General features: G+C 41.7%; 1 protein-coding gene across 1 annotated transcript in view; it reads left to right on the top strand.

Moving 5' to 3' along the window:
* Positions 1-6,137: 6,137 nt before the first annotated feature.
* The window catches only part of LOC111963844 (noelin-like), a 60,169-nt gene continuing 41,757 nt past the window's right edge, over positions 6,138-24,549 (top strand). Inside the window, exon 1 of the mRNA XM_023987394.3 lies at positions 6,138-6,641. Within this exon, the coding sequence (XP_023843162.1) occupies positions 6,576-6,641 (66 nt within the window). The 5' untranslated portion in view covers positions 6,138-6,575. The remainder of the gene's footprint in view (positions 6,642-24,549) is intronic.

Genomic DNA, 24,549 nt, shown 5'->3' with positions numbered 1-24,549 from the left:
CTCCTTCTCTCTCTCTCTCTCTCTCTCTCTCTCTCTCTCTCCTTCTCTCTCTCTCTCTTCTCTCTCTCTCTCCTATGAACATTCCATTCCACTTCCTTGGCCATTTTTTATACTCCTCTCTCTGTGTTTGAAGGGTCGATTTGTGTGTGTTTTTGTATGGGGTGAGACGTACTGTGCTGTATGAATTTGCTTCGGGCTTGTGTTAATGAATGGGGATATGTGTCTGTGTGTTATGTGTGTATATGCATAGTATTTGTGCATTTTTCCCTGTCTCTCTCCGTGCGTGGTGGTGTGTGTGTGTGTGTGTGTGTGTGTTGTGTGTGTGTGTGTGTGTGTGTGTGTGGTGTGTGTGTGTGTGTGTGTGTGTGTGGTGTGTGTGTGTGTGTGTGGTGTGTGTGTGTGTGTGTGTGGTGTGTTGCATTACAAACCTGTAATTTAAAATGATTTTTTATTTTATTTTAAGTAAATGGACATACACAAAATAGTCCAAATTGGTGAAGTGAAATTTAAAAATACAAAAAATAAAAACCGGAAAAGTGGAGTAGGTATTCACCCCCTTTGCTATGAAGCGCCTAAATAACATCTGATGCCAGTTACCTTTCAGAAGTTAATAATTAGTTTAATAAAGACCAAATTAACAACCCAGCGCTGGATCACTTAGTTGGGTAATTGAGTTATGATCCACCGGGTCAGAGCCGGTGAGAGTATATTTCATTCCGGTTCATCTGTTGTGCTGAGTTGTCGACACATGCTAGGGTTCAGCATTGACACATTTGTAGCCCATTGAGACTTACGCAAGTTGACCACGGCAAGTTCCTATGTGTATGTTGGGGTAGTTACAACTGTGTTATGATATTTAAATATTGATTGTACATATAAATATGCAATGTGCAAMAATACTGAGGGGAAGTGGACAGGAATGACATAGAGCCATGACTACATGGAACTTTATTTCACACCAAGTAACTCATGCCAGCAGTAAAATTAGAATTAAAAAACAGACAAAAAACACCTTATGGAACAGCGGGGACTGTGAAGCAACACAAACATTGGCACAGACACATGCATACAGACMCACACACACAATTACATACACATGGATTTAGTACTGTAGATATGTGGTGGAGTAGGGGTCTGAGGGCACAGTGTGTTGTGAAATCTGTGAATGTATTGTAATGTTTTTAAAATGGTATAAACTGCCTTAATTTTGCTGGACCCCAGGAAGAGTAGCTGCTGCGTTGGCAGCAGCTAATGGGGATCCATAATAAATACAAATGACATTTATTCGAATGGTTGGCCAAGGAGACCCATCGGCAATCCACRGCCACAATTGGCCATGCTTCCTGAAAATAACCTATGGATTACATTAACAAAAGACCCATCTGCCGGGTCAACCCAGCATGAAGGTAAATARAAACCCAACTGATGATAATTAGTGACGTTACATTTGATACCAAGGAATTTGTTAATAAAGTGTACTTCGAAGCAGTATGCCGATGCCTGTATCACTTTATCAAAAGCACGTGATCGTCGATGTCCAACGTTTCGTTTTGTCGAACTACGTTTGGTATTAGTTTGGTAGCAGACAAAAAAGGCTACGCTGTGCACGCGCTACGGGGTTTGGGACGTYATCTATAATCATTTTACCAGGTGGTGCCACTAGTGTGCACTGTGTTGATCAAAGCCTTGTGTAATGAACCTATTTTACGACACAATTGGCTGGAAAACCTCAATACTTCAGAAAGCTTTGTTTCCCCATCAGTGCTATATACAACTTTTTTGAATGGCTCTTCATGGAACCTTGGGTAACTTGTCTTTATAGCACCATACAGGTTCCCTATAGAACCTTATGAGCATGGTTCCATATAGCACCAAAAAAGACTTCCGCTATGGTTACAAACCAAAGAACCCTTATTTGGCACAACATAGAACCATTTCCTTTTAGAGTGCACACAGAGTAACCCCCAAAAAAACAGTGTTGCTTTCAGTGTCGATGCCTGCTAGGTGTGTGTGTGTGTGTGTGTGTGTGTGTGTGTGTGTGAGAGAGAGAATGCTTCTGTCTGAGAGTAAATGCCTTTGTTTCATTTTGAGTGTGACCACAACCCTAACAGCCCATAAAAAATCCCCATAAACATCCCCTATAATCAACAGCTTTATCGTCTGCCTGAGTGGCTTCGCGATGCTATCATTCCCCCCCAATGTCCTGTATGTGTGAAAATTAAACCATCAAAGTAGACAGAAAAATAGAGACAAGCCAAAAACAAAGACATAACCCTTTAATTTCCCCTTTCCCTTCCCTTCTTCCTTCTTTACTTCTTCCTCTCTCGCAGGAGAGTCTGGAGCCCAACTGAAATGAGAATAATTAGCGGACTCGTTAGTACTTAGTCATATGATGTTGCCTGCCCCACTCTTCCCCTCTGGGCCTTCCGTCCGGTCCCGCTGTTCAATCAGACTTTTATGGAGCTCTCTCTCTCGCTCTCCCTTTGTCTCTGTCTGTCACACACATTCTCTGTCTCTCTTTCCCCCCTCCTCTCTCTCTCTCTCTCTCTCTGCCAGGCCCGGATTGATCGTGACCCAAAGCAATGGGCTGCATCAGTGGCTGCACAGCAGCCAATTTGAATGAATGGGACATCTCAGAGGCATAAAAGGGATGAGAATCATATATTTTTTTTTATCTGCCGCTGTGTCTCCATGGAGGGGGCTGATAAGCACTGAGAGGTGGTGATGATGGCTGGGGAGTGTAATGGCCGACTGCCTGGAGAAAGGGACGTGAATTCTATTTGGACAGAAATGTCACAGACTAAAACTCTCCCTCTGTCTTTCTCTCTTAATCGTCTCGCTCTCTCGCCGTGACTCCAGCTCTKTCTCCAAAGTTAATACAGAATGTAATGTATCTATCCTTCTGTCTCTCCTCCTCTATCTCTCCCGCTCACCCTTTATTCACACTCTTCTCTTCTCTTCTCTTTCTCATTCTCTCTCTCMMGCTCTCTCTTTCTCACTCTTTATTAGCTCAATAGGAAAGGATAAGAGGAGTGACAGAGAAAATTATGTGCATTCATTAAAGGCCCAGTGCAGTCAAAAAGGGAGAATTTCATGGCCTACACTGTAGGCCACAACATGGTGRTATATAATTCAAGTCCCATGATAATGGAGACTCCATAAAATGTGTTTAGACTGTAGGCATATTGTATTACTGTTTTCAAGACTGAGAGTAGAGCAGCTCAACCACTCTAAACAGACAGTGYGTTCATCCCAAATGGCACCCTATTCACTATATAGAGCATTACTTTTGACAACAGCGATATTGGCCCAGGTCAAAAGTAGTGCACTATATAGGAAATAGGGTGCCATTTGGGACTTAGGCGGTAATGCTCTGCTGGTTCTGAACAACAATAGCTTTTAGGCTACATGCAGTCAAGCTTTTCCCCATTAACCTCTCAGCTAATTTGAGAGCACCTACTGTAGCTAGCTTTTCCTTTCAAAAGCCCACCTGTATAAAACACTATTTTGTGCACAAAGCAATAGAGGGTAAAAGTGTAATAGGATGTTTACCCGACTTCACTATCTTAAGGAAAAATAGTTAGTAAAACTAACAACTAGTAGTCTATGCAGCATGTTACGCAGCATGTTCTCCACATTACATTACCCCACAGTATCTCTCTGGATTCATCCCGTGGCACCCTATTCCCTATTTTAGTGCACTACTTCTGACCAGAGCCGTAGGCAGGCTCTGGTCAGAAGTAGTGCACTATAAAAGGGAATAGGGTGCCATTCGGGACATACACTATGTACATACGCTCAGTCCTTTGGTAGCCAGAGTAGATGTAAGTGAACACATTTAGCCAGCTACAGCTAGCTGGGTCCCTCTGTAAGCTGTTTAACAAATTAAGGCGTGTGTGTCTGATGCTACATGCCTTTAAGCTGTTAGTGTATGATACAATTCCACCGAGACGCAGGCAGCCTGGCGGCCATGGAATCGCATCAAAGACTTCTGGGGCAAGCAATTGACAGAGGAATTACTTTTGGTTTGCATCTGAGAGAAAAGAGGCCATTACTGAGGCACACAATGAAATGAGCTCGGCACAGAGGGAGAATGCTAAATAGACCACTAAAGTGACAAAGCACATAGGCTTACACACAGCGGGCCAGCACTGTGGGCTACTGCCTACACAAACAAGACCCCCTGTGCACTAATATACCCAATCCAAATAGTTAGATTCTCTCCATGCATAATATTGTAGCATAGAAAGTCAGTCACACACACTTACCTGTGGCTCGCCCCCCCCGACCCGCCCCCCCCCCCCCCCACACACATACACACACCCCCACACACACGTACCCCCTCTAGACACACACATACACACAGACACACACACCACCAACATTTTGTCACTTTAGTTTGAGGGAGGACATGAGCCAGCTTCCAGTGACAGTCTATAAAAGTCTATAAAACCCTCGTCAAGCTGACACACAGCACGTTGTACATCCCATGTGGCTACGAGAGGAAGGCATTCGGATGAAAAGTGTTGAACTGCACTTTCAATTYCATGAACTGCGATATCCCCAGCGTGCAGCTGGGTAAAGCATATCAAGAACAGGCTGTAGTTGCAGCCGACCACACAGTATGAACACGGTTAAAATGAAGTGCTTCGTAACACCAAAACAAGTGGCAACTGAGCTATAACCAATGCGAAGGAGCCCGAAACCTTAACTTTGCTGGAGTATTGAAACACATTATCCTGAGATGTTTTGAAACATTACTTGGTGTGTTTTAACACCACTTAGTCAAGTGTTCTGCAACACCTATTTTGGTGTTTCGAGTTTGGTTAGATACTGCCTCTTTTGGTGTTGTTTCCTCTCCCTGAAACTCCTAAACATTATTATGGTGTTTCAAATCCTGTCTAGTRCATAATTAKATCACTTCTTTTGGAGTATTTTAATGTTTAACATTGATTTATGTATCTGATCATTTGCCCGTTTAACCCATTTTGCCAGGCACAGTTGAGCACAGTTCTCGATCCCCCCCCAGGAGTAACTGCAGGTTTTCCAGAAACATTGCAGGATACAGTATTAGCCTCCAATATTACAAGCTAGAAATGTGGGAATGGGTCGTCTCATCGCTGAACTTCATTTTGCCTGACTGTTTTCAAATCTGTTCATCATGAGCAATTACGCCTCATGGCACAACAAGCTGCTTAATACTAATATAGAGGTATATTTTTCTGTCTTCAAACATGCATACAACATTGTGTAAAATAATAATAATAAAGTCTGAACATTTTTAATTACCTACAGTCCTCTAAAAACAGAGCCACAGGGCAAGATAGGAAGTGCAAGGAGATTAAAAACAGACTTCCAATGAGTTCAATAACTTAATTTTCTCTATTTTTGGTTATCCTCATAAAATATAGTTAGAATTAGAATTCCACAACAAACATTTCTTCATAGACCCTTATCATTAATCAATATTTAAGGTAGAAACCGTTTGCATTTCTCAGTCTCACAGTCTGCTAAAATATATTTATGTTTGTTTTGATGCTGCATTTTACATACACTGAAACTCAAAGTGYTTTCAAACCCTCTCTTAAAAACACTACTATTCAGATTGAAGAACCACTTTGGGTGTTTCAGAATAATGCTATTCCATTTTTAAAAACACTTTCTGTGCATCGTAACACTTACATTGGGTTTACATTCAAACACCTTCCAAAAACGAGATCTCAGCACTACTTTTCATGGTTCCATGMAACACAAACAACATTACACAATCCCAGAGTCTTTCTATTTTAACTGTTACCGCCAGTGTTGCTTGATCAATTTCTCAATTTAGAAACCAACACATGATTTCAGCCTTACAGACCATGATCATGTATTGTTTCAATATCAATGAACAGAGGTGTATGTGAAATGAATACCATTCTTTTGAAATATGAGCCAAATCAAAGAAGAAACTCCCAATGGATTAAATAGACTATCTAGAACACAGACAGGACAGCTTTAGTTTAATAAACCTGTGACAAATAAATGAAATACTAGAATTGAGGGACATGTTTTCTTAACAATAAAAATCATCAAATATTAGGCCTCCTTCCATATCTCTCGTGCGCTCCCTGTTTGAATTTCCCACGCTCTGGCATGTCACTTCCTGGTTCAACACCGTGGACAGCTCCGCCGTCTCTCACATTTTTCACCAATCGCTCTTCTGAGGCTCGAGGCAGGGGAGCAAAGTTTTGGCAAATTCTGAGTAACCAGTGCAGCTTTCCGTAAACCAACGTCTTCCTTCGCAAATGTTTATCAGAACCCGTAGTGGCGATTAGAGGACGAAAGGGAGAACGAAAGAGGGAAAGCAGAAACACGGAGACCGAGAGGAGCCGAGATTTTTCTTTTTTTAATATGCGAAGAGACTGTGATTCCACACAGATTTATCGCTTTCTACTATTTGATTGCTGAGTGATAAACAGACGGCGAGCGACCTCAGAGCTAGGAGGGAGCGGAGAGGACTGCCGTGCGGGGGACGCAAAGGAACCGATCTGCATGTGAGAGCATTGGTACGTTCCACACACCAGAGGCAAGAGATGCAGCCCTCGAGCAAGATCCTGAGTCTTATCGTCCTCGTCTTGATGGGCACAGAACTCACCCAAGTAGGTTTGAACACACGCCATTTTCCCCTCTGTATTAGAGCTACAACGTGGCGGGCGGTTAATTGGTCCGATAAAAGATTAAGATTCTACCCAGTGCCTGCTCGCTAGACARAGCTCCGGTAAATCAGACAGTTTCCGCACTTAAACAGATTAACGGGTGGGATTACATGGCGAYGATGTGGATACATTGTGCTACACGGGCGCAGATAGCGCCAGAAGCGCCCAATGAATGTCACACAGCCTGACCCTACCGGGGCTCTCTGTCTAACGCGCAGGGATACAGAGATATACAAAATGCTCAAATGTGTGTCAATATACAAATATATTACACACGTATAAATAATGAGCAAATGTAATAAATGAATGACAAATATACCTATCCAAATAATGAATCTGCGGGTTAGGGTTATTTCAGAATGTTTTTAATTTCAAATCGAATCGTTGTSCTTTGTCTGCTATAGATGTATCGTTATTCTGGATGTGTCGTTTTTTTTGAATAACAAACAGTCTAAGATGATTGCATATCAAGTAGCACAGCACAGCTGGTCTTTTGAAGATGCCCAAACGAGCAGTAAGAATGCGACTGCTGAGAGGAAGAGGGAGGTCTTCATTCTAACCAACGTACATTTTATTTGTGTGGTATAAACCATTATACAACATTTTGATCCAATCACCAACGATGTATCCAAGGCTGTAATGCAGGAGTTGACAATGTGATTGAAGAATGTTGTCAAGTGTTGTTCTCTGCCTGAACCACCCACACAGCACTTCTGGGAGATGCTTATGGTGGTGCTGTCCATGGTGCTGATGGTTGGTTTATTGTTGTGAGGAAGTTGCCTTTAACTCACATTGTGCACATTTTACTCTATAGTTAAAAGTAAATTCCCTAATTTTTAGCACACATGTTTACATAAAGGGTTACACAGATATTCTAGCAATTATTTATGTTCCCCAAAACTACACGTGTGTCTGTTCATTCCCAGAGACCTACAGACAAAAAAAGTATGGTTCTAAATAGTACCAGATTGTTTTTTTTGGGCTTGTAAGCATAGTGGAACCCTTTTTGGTGCTATATAGAACACTTTTTTCAAGGTTCTATAAAGAACCATGCTCATGAGGTTCTAAATGGAACCCGTATGACGCTATAAAACACCCTTTCCCAAGGTTCTATAAAGAACCATTAAAAAGGTTCTTTATAGAACCAAAAAAGGGCTCCRCTATGGTTACAATCCTTTTTGGGGGCTATATATAACACTTTTTTATGGTTATTTCTAGAACCTTTATGAATAACTGTTTATTTTATGGAGAAGGGTTCTATAAATAACCTATATCAATCTGAAAGGTTCTGTGTAGATCCTTTTGAAGAACCACACTTTTCTTGTCTTTCTGGCAAGCCCTATTATATTGCTTTAAATCCATAGGTGTTAGAAGATGAGTTGAATCAAGTTAGCTACCTCTGGAACAGCTGGGGGTCCACGAGGAGAGATTTGAGGAACTCTGACTGATTTAGTCAACCATTTTCAATTGACGCAAGGCCATGCAAAATMTTTCACAAGATATGCCACTGCCCATAATCATATAGAGGAGTATAACACAACACATTAGATGAACTAGAATGACACTCTCACTCACGGTTGCACAAAAAGAGCCMCAAAATATCTTAATGAGCCACCTCCCCTACATTTTAAGTATCACTAAAAGAGCAAAGAACCCTTATGTGAACTGTAAAGAACCATTGAAGARCTCAAAGGGTTCTTCAGTCATTATGGTTCCACATAGAACCAGCACCCTTCCCAAAGAACTCTTGAGGAACCCTCATATTTGTTTTGTCTGTACACCGTCCTATCTCCCTAGGCATGAACAAGTTGACAACTGGTTAACAAGCAGAATGGACATTATTTCAACATAATAATCCTGTCAACATGAGTACATTATGTGGACATCTATTTGGCAATATACAAACATAGACCACACAATATTCTAACAAATTTGAACCTTATTTTAATTAAAATTCAACCACAGGCCTCAACATTTAATTCATTTCAGATTGGATTAATGTTAGGGGCAGATCGGAATTTACTAGGGAGGGACTGGTCTACCTCAAGGTGTCATAAAAAAAAATGCACCCCCCCTCCCCAAAGTAAAACATATTTTCACTTGACCCTCCCCTTGTACTATAAAATATATTGAACACCCTCCACCCTCATAGAATTAACTCAAAATAATGTGTTTACGACCACAAATAACAATAACTGTAGGGATCCTGTGTTTATAAACGGGGATATCGACTTTGCCACTTCAGCATTCTTTTGTGGTACAGTCGATTCCACGGAGGGCTATGGGCCAGAAGGTTGGAGGGTTCGCAGACCACCACAGACGAGTTAACTCTCCCTGCCTGAGTGATTACACTACGGTCAGAGTTGGCTGCAGACACGATCAGCTAGGGGGAAGTCACATTTTCAACATTTTGATGYAATATTTATAATTATATAAAATGTATGCAACATATTTTCCACCAACAGGTTTCTGTGCTAATGCACCACACAACGAATAATCAAAGCATGCCGACATTGGGCAATTCAATATCATGGTTTGCATTTTCAACACCACAATAAATAGATTATGTCAATCTCGACAAACAGAAACTACTTCCCTACCTTCTAGGCTTACCCACTATCAAAGCCTTGGCTTGACAATGTCCGAATGTCATTCAACTTTTCGGTTTTCTGTAATAGATGTCTCTTTCCATTCATCAACCAGCTGCTGCASAGTTTGGATTGATTGATTTTATTTGTCAGTTAAAATAACACATACACAGTTGAAGTCGGAAGTTTACATACACTTAGGTTGGAGTCATTAAAACTTGTTTTTCAACCACTCCACAAATTTCTTGTTAACAAACTATAGTTTTGACAAGTCGGTTAGGACATCTACTTTGTGCATGACACAAGTAATTTTCCCAACAATTGTTTACAGACAGATTATTTCACTTATAATTCACTGTATCACAATTCCAGTGGGTCAGAAGTTTACATACACTAAGTTGACTGTGCCTATAAACAGCTTGGAAAATTCAAAAAAATGATGTCATGGCTTTAGAAGCGTCTGATAGGCTAATTGGCATCATTTGAGTCAGTTGGAGGTGTACCTGTGGATGTATTTCAAGGCCTACCTTCAAACTCAGTGCCTCTTTGCTTGACATCATGGGAAAATCAAAAGAAATCAGCCAAGACCTCAGAAAAAAAAATTGTAGACCTCCACAAGTTTGGTTCATCCTTGGGAGCAATTTCCAAACGCCTGAAGGTACCACGTTCATCTGTACAAACAATAGTACGCAAGTATTAACACCATGGGACCACGCAGCTGTCATACCGCTCAGGAAGGAGACGTGTTCTGTCTCCTAGAGATGAAYGTACTTTGGTGCGAAAAGTGCAAATCAATCCCAGAACAACAGCAAAGGACCTTGTGAAGATGCTGGAGGAAACAGGTACAAAAGTATCTATATCCACACTAAAACGAGTCCTATATCGACATAACCTGAAAGGCAGCTCAGCAAGAAAGAAGCCACTGCTCCAAAAACTGCCATAAAAAAGCCCGACTACGGTTTGTAACTGCACATGTGGACAAAGATCGTACTTTTTGGAGAAATGTCCTCTGGTCTGATGAAACAAAAATAGAAYTGTTTGGCCATAATGACCATTGTTATGTTTTGAGGAAAAAAGGGGAAGGCTTGCAAGATGAAGAACATCATCATGGCTGATTTCTTCTGATTTTTGACATGATTATTATGTTGAAATAATGTCCATTCTGCTTGTTAACCAGTTGTCAACTTGTTCATGCCTAGGGAGATAGGATGGTGTACAGACAAAACAAATATGAGGGTTCCTCAAGAGTTCTTTGGGAAGGGTGCTGGTTCTATGTGGAACCATAATGACTCAAGAACCCTTTGAGCTCTTCAATGGTTCTTTACAGTTCACATAAGGGTTCTTTGCTCTTTTAGTGATAATTGAAATGTAGGGGAGGTGGCTCATTAAGATATTTTGTTGTGTGGGATGCGCACAGCTCTTTTTGCACAACTGTGAGTTAGGTCATTACAGTTCATCCAATGTGTTGTGTTATGCCATTGCATATTACGTCTATGGTTAGTGMTAGGGTTGTGCGAAACACTCATGTATGGGCTTCTGTCAATTGAGAATGGTTGTTTTTAAATGTATTTCTTTACGCTCTCCTCGGGGACCCCCAGCTGTTCCGGAGCTAGCTCTCTTGATTCAGCTTGTCAATTAACACAATAACACCTATGGAATTTTAACAATATGACATGGCTGACCAGAATTAACAAAAAACATGTATGGTTCTTCAAAAGGATCTACAGAGAACTTTTCAGGTTTGAGAAATGTCAATAAGTACCACCTTGTAACCTACATCAGAGAAGGCGTTTTGGAGAGGGTCATGGTTTATATAGCTAGGAGCTACTCTACTGGTGCCCACATTTGACTGTAGTGWCTCTGCAAATAGTGCATAATTAAAAGTTGACCAAGTTCATCTATGGAAAAGATGCGTATAGGTTTCCCCTTTCATCTGTGTCTGGTGTTCGCTAGTTACTGGCTAGCTAGGTCTTCAGCTAGCATGGAACAAAAGTGGGGAGGGTTGTTCAAAACTGACGCAGTTGTCAAGTCAACACATCAATCAGTGTTGCTGTGATAACATCACAAGAGACATGCCCAAATGGGAAATGCAGTGCCTTTGAGAAGTATTCAGAMCCCTTGACTTTTTYCCCCAATTATGTYATATTACAGCCTTATTCTGAAATTGATTGAATCTCAACTTAATAYCCAATATTGACAAAGCAAAAACAGGTTTAGACATTGTTGCTAATTTATWAAAAATACAAGACTGAAATATCACATTTACATAAGTATTCAGACTTTTTACTCAGTACTTTGTTGAGGCACCTTTGGCAGTGATTACAGCATCAGGTCTTCTTGGGTATGACACTACAAGCTTGGCACACCTGTATTTGGGGAGTTTCTCCAATTCTCTGCAGGCACTGTCAGGTCGGTTGGGGAGCGTTCCTGCCCAGGTTTTTTCAGGTCTCTCCAGAGATGTTTGATCGGGTTCAAGTCCGGGCTCTGGCTGGGCCACTCAAGGACATTCAGAGACTTGTCTGGAAGTCAGTCCTGCGTTGTCTTGGCTGTGTGCTTAGGGTGATTGTCCTGTTGGAAGGTGAACCTTCGCCCCMAGTCTGAGGTCCTGAGCAGGTTTTCATCATGGATCTCTCTGTACTTTGTTCCGTTAATCTTTTCCTCGATCCTGACTAGTCACCCAGTCCCTGCTGCTGAAAAACATCCCCACATAATGATGCTTTCACCACTGTGCTTCACCGTAGGGATGGTGCCAGGTTTCCTCCATACGTAACGCTTGTCATTCATTGGTTTCATCAGACCAGAGAATCTTGTTTCTCATGGTCTGAGAGTCTTTAGGTGCCTTTTGGCAACCTCCAAGCGGGATGTAATGTGCCTTTCACTGAGGAGTGGCTTCCATCTGGTTACTGTACCATAAAGGCCTGATTGGTGGAGTGCTGCAGAGATGCTTGTCTTTCTGGAAGGTTCTCCCATCTCCACAGAGGAATTCTAGAGCTCTGTCAGAGTGACCGTCAGGTTCTTGGTCTCCTCCCTGACCAAGGCCCTTCTCCCCCGATTTCTCAGTTTGGTCTGGCGGCCAGCTCTAGGAAGAGTCTCGGTGGTTCCGAACATCTTCCATTTAAGAATGATGGAAGCCACTGTGTTCTTGGGGACATTCAATGCTGCAGAAATGTTTTGGTACCCTTCCCCAGATCTGTGCCTCAATGCAATCCTGTGTAGGAGCTCTCCGGACAATTCCTTCAACCTCATGGCTTGGTTTTTGCTCTGACATGCACTGTCAACTGTGGGACCTTATATAGACAGGTGTGTGCCTTTCCAAATCATGTCCAATCAATTTAATTTACCGCAGGTGGACTCCAATAACTGSACTCCAATCTCAAGGATGATCAATGGAAACTGGAAGCACCTGAGCTCAATTTCGAGTCTCATAGCATAGGGTCTGAATWCTTATGTAAATAAGGTATTTTTGTTTTTKATTTTTAATACATTTGCTAACATTTCTAAAAACCTGTTTTCATTTTGTCATTATGGAGTATTCTGTGTAGATTGGTGAAGAATTTGGAACGTAGTAAAATGTRGAAGAAGTCAAGGGGTCTGAATACTTTCCGAAGTTACTGTGTATATAAAAACACATAGATCTTTTTTTTWACCTTAACCTTTCTTTGTGTATCACCAAATTTGCTTGAGATGATTTTACTGCAACACTGTTTACTGCATCCAAGTTTCTTGACATAGGCGTTTCAAAGAGCTGTCAGTCAAGGCAAGCTCATAAATATAAGCTCCCCGGCCCACTCAGCCTGTCTTTTCAAACTTCCTGGTAATTAGCAATGAGATAAAAAYCACCTTTTCTCTAATTTTGAGCATTTCTATCCAAAACAAATATTATGKKTKWTTTTTTTWWWATTCACTCTAAAGGCTATTTTATGTGGGAATCAGTCCTCAACTGGCAGCTTCATTAAATAGTACCCGCAAAACACCAGTSTCAACGTCAACAGTGAAGAGGCGACTCCGSGATGCTGGCCTTCTCGKCAAAGTTGCAAAGAAAAAGCCATATCTCAGACTGACCAATAAAAAGAAAAGATAGGCAAAATAACACAGACACGGGATAGAGGAACTCTGCCTMKAAGGCCAGCATCTCGGAGTCGCCTCTTCACTGTTGACGCTGAGACTGGTGTTTTGCGGGTACTATTTAATGAAGCTGCCAGTTGAGGACTTGTGAGGCGTCTGTTTCTCAAACTAGACACTCTAATGTACTTGTCCTCTTGCTCAGTTGTGCACCGGGGCCTCCCACCCCCGTTTCTATTCTGGTTAGAGCCAGTTTGCGTTGTTTTGTAAAGGGAGTAGTACACAGCGTTGTACGAGATCTTCAGTTTCTTGGCAATTTTTCACATGGAATAGCCTTAATTTCTCAGAACAAGAATAGACTGATGAGTTTCAGAAGAGAGTTCTTTGTTTCTAGTCATTTTGAGCCTGTAATTGAACCCACAAATGCTGATGCTCCAGATACTCATCTAGTCTAAAGAAGGCCAGTTTTATTGCTTCTTTTAATTAGAACAACAGTTTTCAGCTGTRCTAACATAATTGCAAAAGTGTTTTCTAATGATCAATTAGCCTTTTAAAATKATAAACTTGGATTAGCTAACACAACGTGCCATTGGAACACAGTAGTGATGGTTGCTGATAATGGACCTCTGTAYGCATATGTAGATATTCCATAAAAAATCTGCCATTTCCAGCTACAATAGTCATTTACAACATTAACAATGTCTACGCTGTATTTCTGATCAATTTGATGTTATTTTAATAGGTCAAAAAACGGTGCTTTTGAACATTAGTGTAGCTGTTRCCAGAGAATTGACTGTCCATTTCTTTACCATAAGCCAYCTMAATTTTTGAGAATTTGGCAGTACATGCAATCGGCCACAACTAATTGTTTTAATCATTATTTTCTCTCTGRCAAAAAGCTTCCTTCGGCCAAATGTAGTTGCGTACTCCTCCCCTAGAGCACTACATATCCCATAGTTCCTTAATGAAGATGAACTCAGAGCATAGCTAGTATGTGGGCAGTATGCATTCCAGAATTCCTTAATTAACATGTTTTTAGAATAGATAGCGAGGGCAGTATTTGTTGTTGTTGGTTCAGGTTTTCAGTCATGCATTGAAAGGCCAGCTGTTCACCTGGCAGTTCCCTCAAGGCTTTAGGCCCACTACATCTCCCTGCATGGCAGTTTTAGACCCCTCTCCCTGCCTGCCCTCTCAGAGAGACCTGAAAAGCAGCTGCTGCTGTTACAGTAATATAACAACCCTCTGTAACCCTCAAGGATTCAGGACTACCTCTCCCTCCAGCTTTATGAAGTGATATACAAAGTAACACAGCGAGCATGGGCCCATGGGTTCTTCTGCAAAAATATGGAATTAGAGTTGGATAAATGTAGTTAAACTAGATTTTATTTGTAAGGACTTATACAGGATACTAACCTCAACATCAAAACCTTTTTGTATTTATTACGGATCCCCATTAGCTGCTGGCAGCAGTAACTCTTCATGGGGTCCAGCGAAATTAAGGCAGTTTATACAATTTAAAAAAAACATTACAATACATTCACAGATTTTACAACACACTGTGTGCTCTTAGGCCCCTATTCCACCACATCTACAGTTCTAAATCCATGTGTATGTGTGTATGTTATCTTGTGTGTGTATGCATGTGTCTGTGCCTATGTTTGTGTTGCTTCACAGTCCCCGCTGTTCCGTAATGTGTTTTTGATCTGTTTTTTTAAATATAATTTTACTGTTTGCATCAGTTACTTGATGTGGAATAGAGTTCCATGTAGTCATGGCTCTATGTAGTACTGTGCGCCTCCCATAGTCTGCTGCTGGACTTGGGTACTGTGAAGAGACCTCTCGTGGCATGTCTTGTGGGGTATGCATGGGTGTCCGAGCTGTGTGCCAGTAGTTCAAACAGACAGCTCGGTGCATTCAACATGTCTGTCATGTGTGCTCCCACTCCGGCCTTTAGGTCACCAGGCTGCTCATTATGGCGCACACCTGTCACCAGCGTTACGCATAATGACACACACCTGGWCTCCATCACCTCCTTGATTACCTGCCCTTTATATGTCACTCCCTATGGTTTCTTCCCCAGTCGTCATTATTCCTGTTTCATGTCGGTGCGCTGTTTGTGTCTCTTGTTTTGTTCATTTATTAATTAATTCAATGTATTCACTCCCTGAGCTTGCTTCCCGACTCTCAGCCTACATCGTTACAATGTCAATACCACTCATAAATACAAGTAGTGATGAAGTCAATCTCTCCTCCACTTTGAGCCAGGTGAGATTGACATGCATCCTATTAATGTTAGCTCTCTGTGTACATCCAAGGGCCAGCCGTGCTTTCCTGTTCTGAGCCAATTGCAATTTTCCTAAGTCCTTTTTTTGTAGCACCTGACCACACGACTGAACAGTAGTCAAGGTGGGACAAAACTAGGGCTGGAAGGACCTGCCTTGTTGATAGTGTTGTTAAAATGGCAGAGTGTGGCATATTTATTATGGACAGATCTCTCCCCATCTTAGCTACTGTTGTATCAATACGCTTTGACCATGACAGTTTACAATCCAGGGTTACTCCAAGCAGTTTAGTCATCTCAACTTGCTCAATTTCCACATTATTTATTACAAGATTTAGTTGAGGTTCAGGGTTTAGTGAATGATTTGTCCCAAATACAATGCTTTTAGTTTTAGAAATATTTAGGGCTAACAAATTCCTTGCCACCCACTCTGAAACTAAYTGCAGCTCTTTGTTGAGTGTTGCAGTCATTTCAGTCGCTGAAGTTGCTGACGTGGGTAGTGTTGAGTCATCCGCATACATAGACACTCTRGCTTTACTCAAAGTCAGTGGCATGTCATTAGTAAAGATTGAAAAAAGCAAGAGGCCTAAACAGCTACCCTGGGGAATTCCTGATTCGACTTGSATTATGTTTGAGAGGCTTCCATTAAAGAACACCCTCTGTGTTCTGTTAGATAATGAACTCTTTATCCACATTATAATAAACAATAACAATAATAAACATAACACATATGTTTTTCCAGCAGCTGACTATGATCGATAATGTCAAAATCTGCACTGAAGTCTAACAAGACAGCCCCCACAATCATTTTATCACCAATTTTTGTTGTGTAATTGCTGTGCTTGTTGAGTGTCCTTCCCTATAAGCGTGCTGAAAGTCGTCAATTTGTGTACTGTGAAATAGCATTTTATCTGAGCAAACACCATTTTTTACAGAAGTTTACTATGGGTTGGTAACAGGCTGATTGGCCAGCTATTTGAGCCAGTAAAGGGGGCTTTACTATTTTTGGGTAGCGGAATGACTTTAGTTTCCCTCCAGGTCTGAGGGCACACACTTTCTAGKAGGCTTAAATTGAAGATGTGGCAAACAGGAGTGGCAATATCGTCTGCTATTGTCCTCAGTAAATTTTCATCCAGATTGCCAGATCCSGGTGGCTTGTCATTGTTGATAGACAACAATAGTATTTTCCTCTTCCCCACTGACTTTACGGAATTCAAAATTACAACGCTTGTCTTTCATAATTTGGTCCGATATACTTGGATAACTTGGATTAGTGTCAGCGTTTGTTGCAATTCACAATTCCATACCTAAAACCTTGATTTTGGACAAAATTACCTGAATGGACTATTTACTACTGAGTACTATCAAGGAAAAATACTCCTAACAATCCAACACAACGGAACCTGGAAATACCATCCAACACAAAATTGTGTGAGTAATGTTCAGACTGAACCTACTTTCTGAAGCCAAAAAGTAAAAGACAATCTCRAGGTAATTTTGTTATATGAAGCTTAATAAATATGCCTACTAATCTGCTAGGAAATAATCTGACTGAAATTAGCACTGAAGTGTGGAGTGAGAGGTGTGAAAACTCAAAAAATGCAGGAGAGTTTCACAGCCTCTCCCTCTCCATCTGTGCACAGAATCCCCAAAATACAGAATCCCCAAAATACAACAGCCACAGGACAACTTTGTTTGGACGTCGTAAAGGACCCATTCGCCAATACTGACAAGATAAAGCTAGCTAACGACCTCGTTTTCCACGTGGAAAAGATGGACAGAGACATACTAGCTACGTTAGCTGGGATTTTCTACAAGGAATYTGCCTCCCAAAAATAGCTTCTCCCAAGTGGGTCTGACACCTACTCCCATTGCCTGCTGCACTGCTGCTTGGATTCCACCTGGCGATCTGTTCACCATTTGCCCTGGCCTGTCTCCCCCTATCTGGTATAGGTACCCCCGCCACACTCCCCCCTCGAGCTTTCTCTTGCCTCCAGCAGACATGCACTGTTGAGGCAAGTGACTCTAAACTTACAACGGCTAGCCCAAAGTTATATTTTTCGCTTGTGCTTTATGCTATTTGCSTCATGACGCCTGCATGTTTTGTTGACTATGAACTTGCTTGTTTACCCAACCGTGGGAAAGTCTGTTTTTTTCCACACACGGGACTCTGACTCTCTACTGGTTACACGGACTCTTGGCCTCCCATCCTATTCTAACCACTTCTTGCTGGCTTTGTATTCATGTTACCTGATGAAATTACTGTACAAYATGATCTTGTTGCCATCTAATGCACATTCAAATGTTATAAATCAGCACTGCAGAGCTCTCCCTGTCCTTTGCCGTTCCCTGATTGTATTACTGTTGATGATATCTGGAAATGTGCAAGTACACACTGGCCCATCTACTGTTGCTAGTCCCAATTCTGATTTGTGCTCTGATATCTGCTTCACTGATTTCTGCTCACGTAAAAGCCTGGGATTTCTGCACGTTAACACCAGAAGCTTACTACCCAAAATGTATCAATTGAAAGTGTGGGTTCACAACTCCATTCGAGATGTGTTGGTCATTACTGAGACGTGGTTAAGAAAGAGTGCTTTGAACACTGATGTTAACCTTTTTCGGCAAGACAGATCTTCCAAAGGAGGTGGAGTGGCAATCTTTACCAAGGAACACTTTCAGTGCTCGGTTGTCTCCACCAAGTCTGTTCCCAAACAATTTGATCTGCTGGATTTACACATTAAACTTTCAARTAACTCTTTGTTGACTGTTGCTGGGTGTTATCGGCCACCATCAGTACCAGCCTGTACCCTAAATGCCCTAAACTCTCTCCTGGCCCCTTAGAATAAGTCTTCATTTGTCCTGCTAGGTGACCTAAACTGGGACATGTTTAAACCACCTGACCAAGTCCTAAAGCAATGGGGCTCTCTAAATCTTCCTCAGATTATAACCAATCCCACACAGTATGACTCCAAACACCAAGAAAAGGCTACTCTCCTTGATCTTATCCTTACAAATAATCCTGATAGGTATCAGTCTGGTGTTTTCTGTAATGACCTTAGTGATCACTGTTTTACAGCCTGTGTTCGTAATGGCTGCTTAGTGTAACGACCTGTACTAACTTGTCATAGACGCTTGCTAAAAAAATGTAATGAGCAAGCCTTCCTTCATGATCTGGCCTCTGTAAATTGGTATAGAATCAGCTTGATCCCCTCTGTTGAAGACACTTGGCCCTTCTTTTTAAATGAGAATTAAAAACAGGTTCAGCCCCTGGTTTGACCGTGATCTGGCAGAGTTACTCCACCTCAAGAATTTCATTTGGCAAATCRCTCGGCACACGGCATTCAGGCTGACTTGCTCTCATTCAGGCAAATTAGAAATAAGTACACTCAGGCTATCCGGAAGGCCAAAGTTAGTTACTTTAAGGAGCAGCTCTCTCTCTCTGGGTCTAACCCCAAGAAGTTCTAGAAAACGGTTACAGACCTGGAGACTAAACCCTCCTCATCACAGCTGCCCATGTCCCTTAACCTCTCTAGGGGGTGTGGGACGCTACCTGGACAACATCCAGTGAAATTGCAGAGCGCCAAATTCAAAAACAGAAATACTCATTATAAAAATTCATAAAACATAAGTGTTATACATCGGTTTAAAGATTAACTTCTTGTTAATCCAACCACGGTGTCAGATTTCAAAAAGGCTTTACGGCGAAAGCATACCATGCGAGCAGACAAATCATTACAAACAGTTACCAGCCAAGTAGAGKAGTTACACAAGTCAGAAATAGTGATATAATTAATCACTTACCTTTGATCTTCATATGGTTGCACTCACAAGACTCCCATTTACTCAATAAATGTTTGTTTTGTTCGATAAAGTCCCTCTTTATATCCAAAACCTCCGTTTTGTTTCCGCGTTTTGTTCAGTAATCCACAGGCTCAAAGGCAGTCACAACAGACAGACGAAAAATCMGAAAAGTATCAGTAAAGTTCGTAGACATATGTCGAAAGATGTTTATAATCAATCCTCAGGTTGTTTTTAGTCATAATAATCAATAACATTTCAACTGGACAATAGCTTCGTCAATATAAAAGGAAAACAAGAAAGGCGTGCTCTCGGTAGTGCGCATGAAAAACCTCTGGGACACTGCAGTGTCCACTCATTCAAAGTGGTCTTACTCCCTCATTTTTCAGAATACAAGCCTGAAACAATTTCTAAAGACTGTTGACATCCAGTGGAAGCCATARGAAGTGCAATTTGAGTCCTAAGTCAATGGATACTGTAATGGCATTCAATAGAAAACTACTAACATAAAATAAAAAAAAACTCGGATTTTTGCCTGCCATATCAGTTCTGTTATACTCACAGACATTATTCTAACAGTTTTGGAAACTTTAGAGTGTTTTCTATCCAAATCTACCAATTATATGCATATAGTAGCYTCTGGGCCTGAGTAGCAGGCAGTTTACTTTGGGCACGCTTTTCATCCGGAGGTGAAAATAGTGCCCCCTACCCTAGTGAGGTTAACGTTGATGATGTGGTTGCTGCTGACAAGGAGCACATGGCTGAGCTCTTTAATCACCACTCCAATRAGTCAGGATTCCTATTTGAGTATGCCATGTCTCCTTGCCCGTCCAACATTTCCTCATCTCCCACCCCTTCTAATKTGACGATGCTCCTCCGTCTTTTTCCCCTGCCCCRCTACAAAGTATCTCCCTGTAGGCGRTTTCTGAGTCCGAGGTGCTAAAGGAGCTCCTTAAACTTGACCCCCAATTAACATCTGGTTCAGATGGTTTAGACCCTTTMTTCTTTAAGGTTACTGCCCATATAATCGTCAAGCSTATCTCTGACCTTTTTAACCGGTCCCTCCTCTKTGGGGAGGTTCCCATTGCTTGGAAGGCAGCCACGGTGCGTCTTTTATTTAAAGGGGGATATCAAACTGATCCTAACTGTTATAGGCCAATWMATTTTTTGCCCTATTTATCAAAAGTGTTGGAAAAACTTGTCAATAATCAACTGACTGGCTTTATTGATGTCTATAGTATTCTCTCGGGTATGCAGTCTAGTTTCCGCTCAGGTTATGGATGTGTCACTGCAACCTTAAAGGTCCTAAATKATGTAACCTTGGCCAAAGCTTTTGATATAGTAGACCATTCCATTCTTGTGGGCTGGCTAAGGAGTATTGGTGTCTCTGAGGGGTCTTTGGCCTGCTTTGCTAACTACCTTTCTCAAAGAGTGCAGTGTATAAAGTCAGAACATCTGCTGTCTCAGCCACTGCCTGTCACCAAGGGGGTACCCCAAGGCTCAATCCTAGGCCCCACACTCTTCACAATTTACATCAACAACAGAGCTCCAGCAGTAGGAAGCTCTCTCATCCATTTATGTGCAGGTTATACAGTCTTATACTCAGCGGGCACCTCCCCAGATGTTGTGTTGTACGCAATAAAACAACGTTTTCTTAGTGTCCAACAAGTTTTCTCTACCCTTAACCTTGTCTTGAACACCTCCAAAACAAGGGTCATGTAGTTTGGTAAGAAGAATGCCCCTTTCCCCACCGGTGTGATTACTACCTCTGAAGTTTTAGAGTTTGAGGTAGTCACCTCATACAAGTACTTGGGAGTATGGCTAGACGGTACACTGTCCTTCTCTCAGCACATATCAAAGCTGCAGGAAAAGACTAAATCTAGACTTGGTTTCCTCTATCGTAATTGCTCCTCTTTCACCATAGCGACTGGAACGAGCTGCAAAAAACACTCAAACTGGACCGTTTTGTCTCCATCTCTTCATTCAAAGACTCAAATCATGGACACTCTTACTGACAGTTGTGGCTGCTTCGCGTGATGTATTGTTGTCTCTACCTTCTTGCCCTTTGTGCTGTTGTCTGTGTCCAATAATGTTTGTACCATGTTTTGTGTTGCTACCAATGTGTTTTCATGTGTTTCTGCCATGCTATGTTGTTGTCTTACRTCTCTCTTTATGTAGTGTTTTGGTGTCTCTCTTGTCGTGATGTGTGTTATGTCCCATATATATATATATTTTTTTAAATCACAGCCCCTGTCCCCGCAGGAGGCCTTTTGCATTATGGTAGGCCATCATTGTAAATAACAATTTGTTCTTAACTGACTTGCCTAGTTAAATAATGTTTAAATAAAAATAAATGTACATTCTTACAGAGGCCTGCTGTTCTGACTTGGGTTCAAATGTTATTTGAAATCTTTCAAAAACTTACAGCGCTTGGAGTGTCAGATGGGCGCAGTTTGCACGTTTGAGATTTTTCTGTTGATTCCACTGCACCTGAATGCTCAGTCAAGCCCAGTATTTGAAATTATTTTGAATAGTATTTGAATCCAGGTATGCTGCTGTAACAGTAATATAACAGCCCTCTGTAACTTTCAATGTTTCAGGTCCACTCTACCTCCACCTCTTTCTTCCTGCATTCTTACAAAGGCCTGATGTTCAGACCTAGGTTCAAATACAATTTGAAATGATTTCTAAATACTATTTGAAATAATTTAAAATRCTTTATCTGTGCTTGATTGAACTTGTCTGGCTTAATTGACCGATATAGTAGTCCCAAAACTGTAAACCCACATTTGGCACTCTATGCAGGCTAGATCAAAGTATATTTTTCATGTTTTAAATTATTATTTGAACCCAGGTATGCTGCTGTTACAGTAATATACCAGCCCTCTCCTCTATAAACCTTAAGGTTTCAGGCCTACATTTCCATGCTACATATCACACACCTACAATCTGCAGCAAAGTGCAAACCTCTACATATTGTCACACGCCTACAAACAAATACAAACCCACACACAGTTACAGGCTAACTCAGAGCGATATGTAACATACTCCCACTAATGTAAACACATGCGGACTCCCTCATAGATCAAATTAAATGTATTTATGAAGCCCTTTTTACATCAGCAGATGTCACAAAGTGTTATACAGAAACCCAGTCTAAAACCCCAAACAGCAAGCAGTGCAGATGTAGAAGAACGGTGGCTAGGAAAAACTCCCTAGAAAGGCAGGAACCTAGGAAGAAACCTAGAGAGTGTTGGGGTAGGTTCCTTGTTCCTTGTCAATCATTGGCTTATTGGTAAAATCARCAATCAGACAATATCTTCTTTAAGTAAATCAATCAAACCTTTATTAATGCAATTGCAGACAGAAGTTGACAATGGAAACACAGCATGTATGTTTCAGAGTAAGTTCTGCAACCCACCTAAGGGCGCAGCTGATTTTATACATGTGATCACTCCCTGATGGTATGATCACCTACGTCAATGTATGTATACGGCAATATGCTGAGGTTACCTTATAAGGTAACCTAGTACAGTAGCTTCTCTGAATTCATTAGCATTGTCCAYTGTCACACAAGATCAAAATGTCAAAACCAGACAGTGGTTACTTTTCTTTATCTAGTTTCAGTCTGACTCAGACCTAGCCTGCAAGCACACTCTTGCAACAGCTAGGGTATAACCACAAAGACTAAAATAGATGGCTTGTGAAACATATAGTGGTAGAGTTTTTAGGCACATAGCAACCGTATCTATTATAAGGCCTGCAGAAAAACATATGAATCTTAAGGTCCCCTTATTAATCAATAATGTGAAGGGTCTTTGGGACCCTAACCCCTTCAAGAGGAACCAGGCTCTGGGGAGGGGTGGGGGGGGGGGTGTAGTCCTCTCTGGCTGTTCCGGGTGGAGACTATAAGAGTACGTGGCCATTAAGGCCAGATTGTTCTTCAATATGTTCAAATATTCAACATCACAACCAGGTGGACTGGGGACAGACAGGAACTCGTCAGGCCAGGTTGTCCTAAGGCATGGTCCTAGGGCTCAGGTCCTCTGGAGGGGAGGGAGAGAAAGAGAATTAGAGGGAGCATACTACAATTCTCACAGGACACCAGACATAACAGACTGCTCCTAGCCCCCCGACACAGACTATTGCAGCATAGATACTGAAGGCTGAGATGGGGGAGTCGGGGGACATTGTGGACGATACCCCCGGACAGGGCCAACTAGGCAGGATATAACCSCACCCACTTTGCCAAAGCATAGCCCTTACACCACTAGAGGAATATCAACAAACCACAAACTTACTACCCTGAGACAAGGCTGAGTATAGCCCATGAAGATCTCATCCAAAGCTGAGCCCAAGGGGACGCAAACCGGACAGAAAGATTACGTCAGTGACGCAACCCACTTAAGTGATGCACCCCTCCTAGGGAGTGCATGGGAGAGCACTAGTAAGCCAGTGACTCAGCCCCCGTAATACGGTCAGAGGCAGAGAATCCCAGTGGAGAGAGGGGAGCTGGCCAGGCAGAGACAGCAAGGGCGTTTAGTTGCYCCACTGCCTTGCTGTTCTCCGTCGCATCCCTGGGACAGACTACACTCAATCATAGGATCTACTGAAGAGATGAGTCTTAAGTAAAGAGTTAAAGGTCGAGGCAGAGTTTGCATCTCTCACATGGATAGGCAGACCATTCCATAAAATGTAGGAAAAGCCCTGCCTCCAGCTGTTTGCTTCAAAATTCTACGGACAGTAAGGAGGCCTGCATCTTGTGATCATAGCATACGTGTAGGTACAGTTCAAGTCGGAAGTTTACATACACTTAGGTTGGAGTCATTAAAACTCGTTTTTCAACCACTCCACAAATGTCTTGTTAACAAGCTATAGTTTTGGCAAGTCGGTTAGGACATCTACTTTGTGCATGACACAAGTAATTTTTCCAACAATTGTTTACAGACAGATTATTTMACTTATAATTCACYGCATCACAATTCCAGTGGGTCAGAAGTTTACATACGCTAAGTTGACTGTGCCTTTAAACAGCTTGATGTCATGGCTTTAGAAGCTTCTGATAGGCTAATTGACATAATTTGAGTCAATTGGAGGTGTACCTGTGGATGTATTTCAA

This window comes from Salvelinus sp. IW2-2015, linkage group LG5 (genome assembly GCF_002910315.2).
Source record: "Salvelinus sp. IW2-2015 linkage group LG5, ASM291031v2, whole genome shotgun sequence".
In the NCBI taxonomy this organism is placed as follows: domain Eukaryota; kingdom Metazoa; phylum Chordata; class Actinopteri; order Salmoniformes; family Salmonidae; genus Salvelinus; species Salvelinus sp. IW2-2015.
The sequence above is the reverse complement of the archived record's forward strand: the minus strand, read 5'-3'. Positions and strand labels throughout refer to the sequence as shown.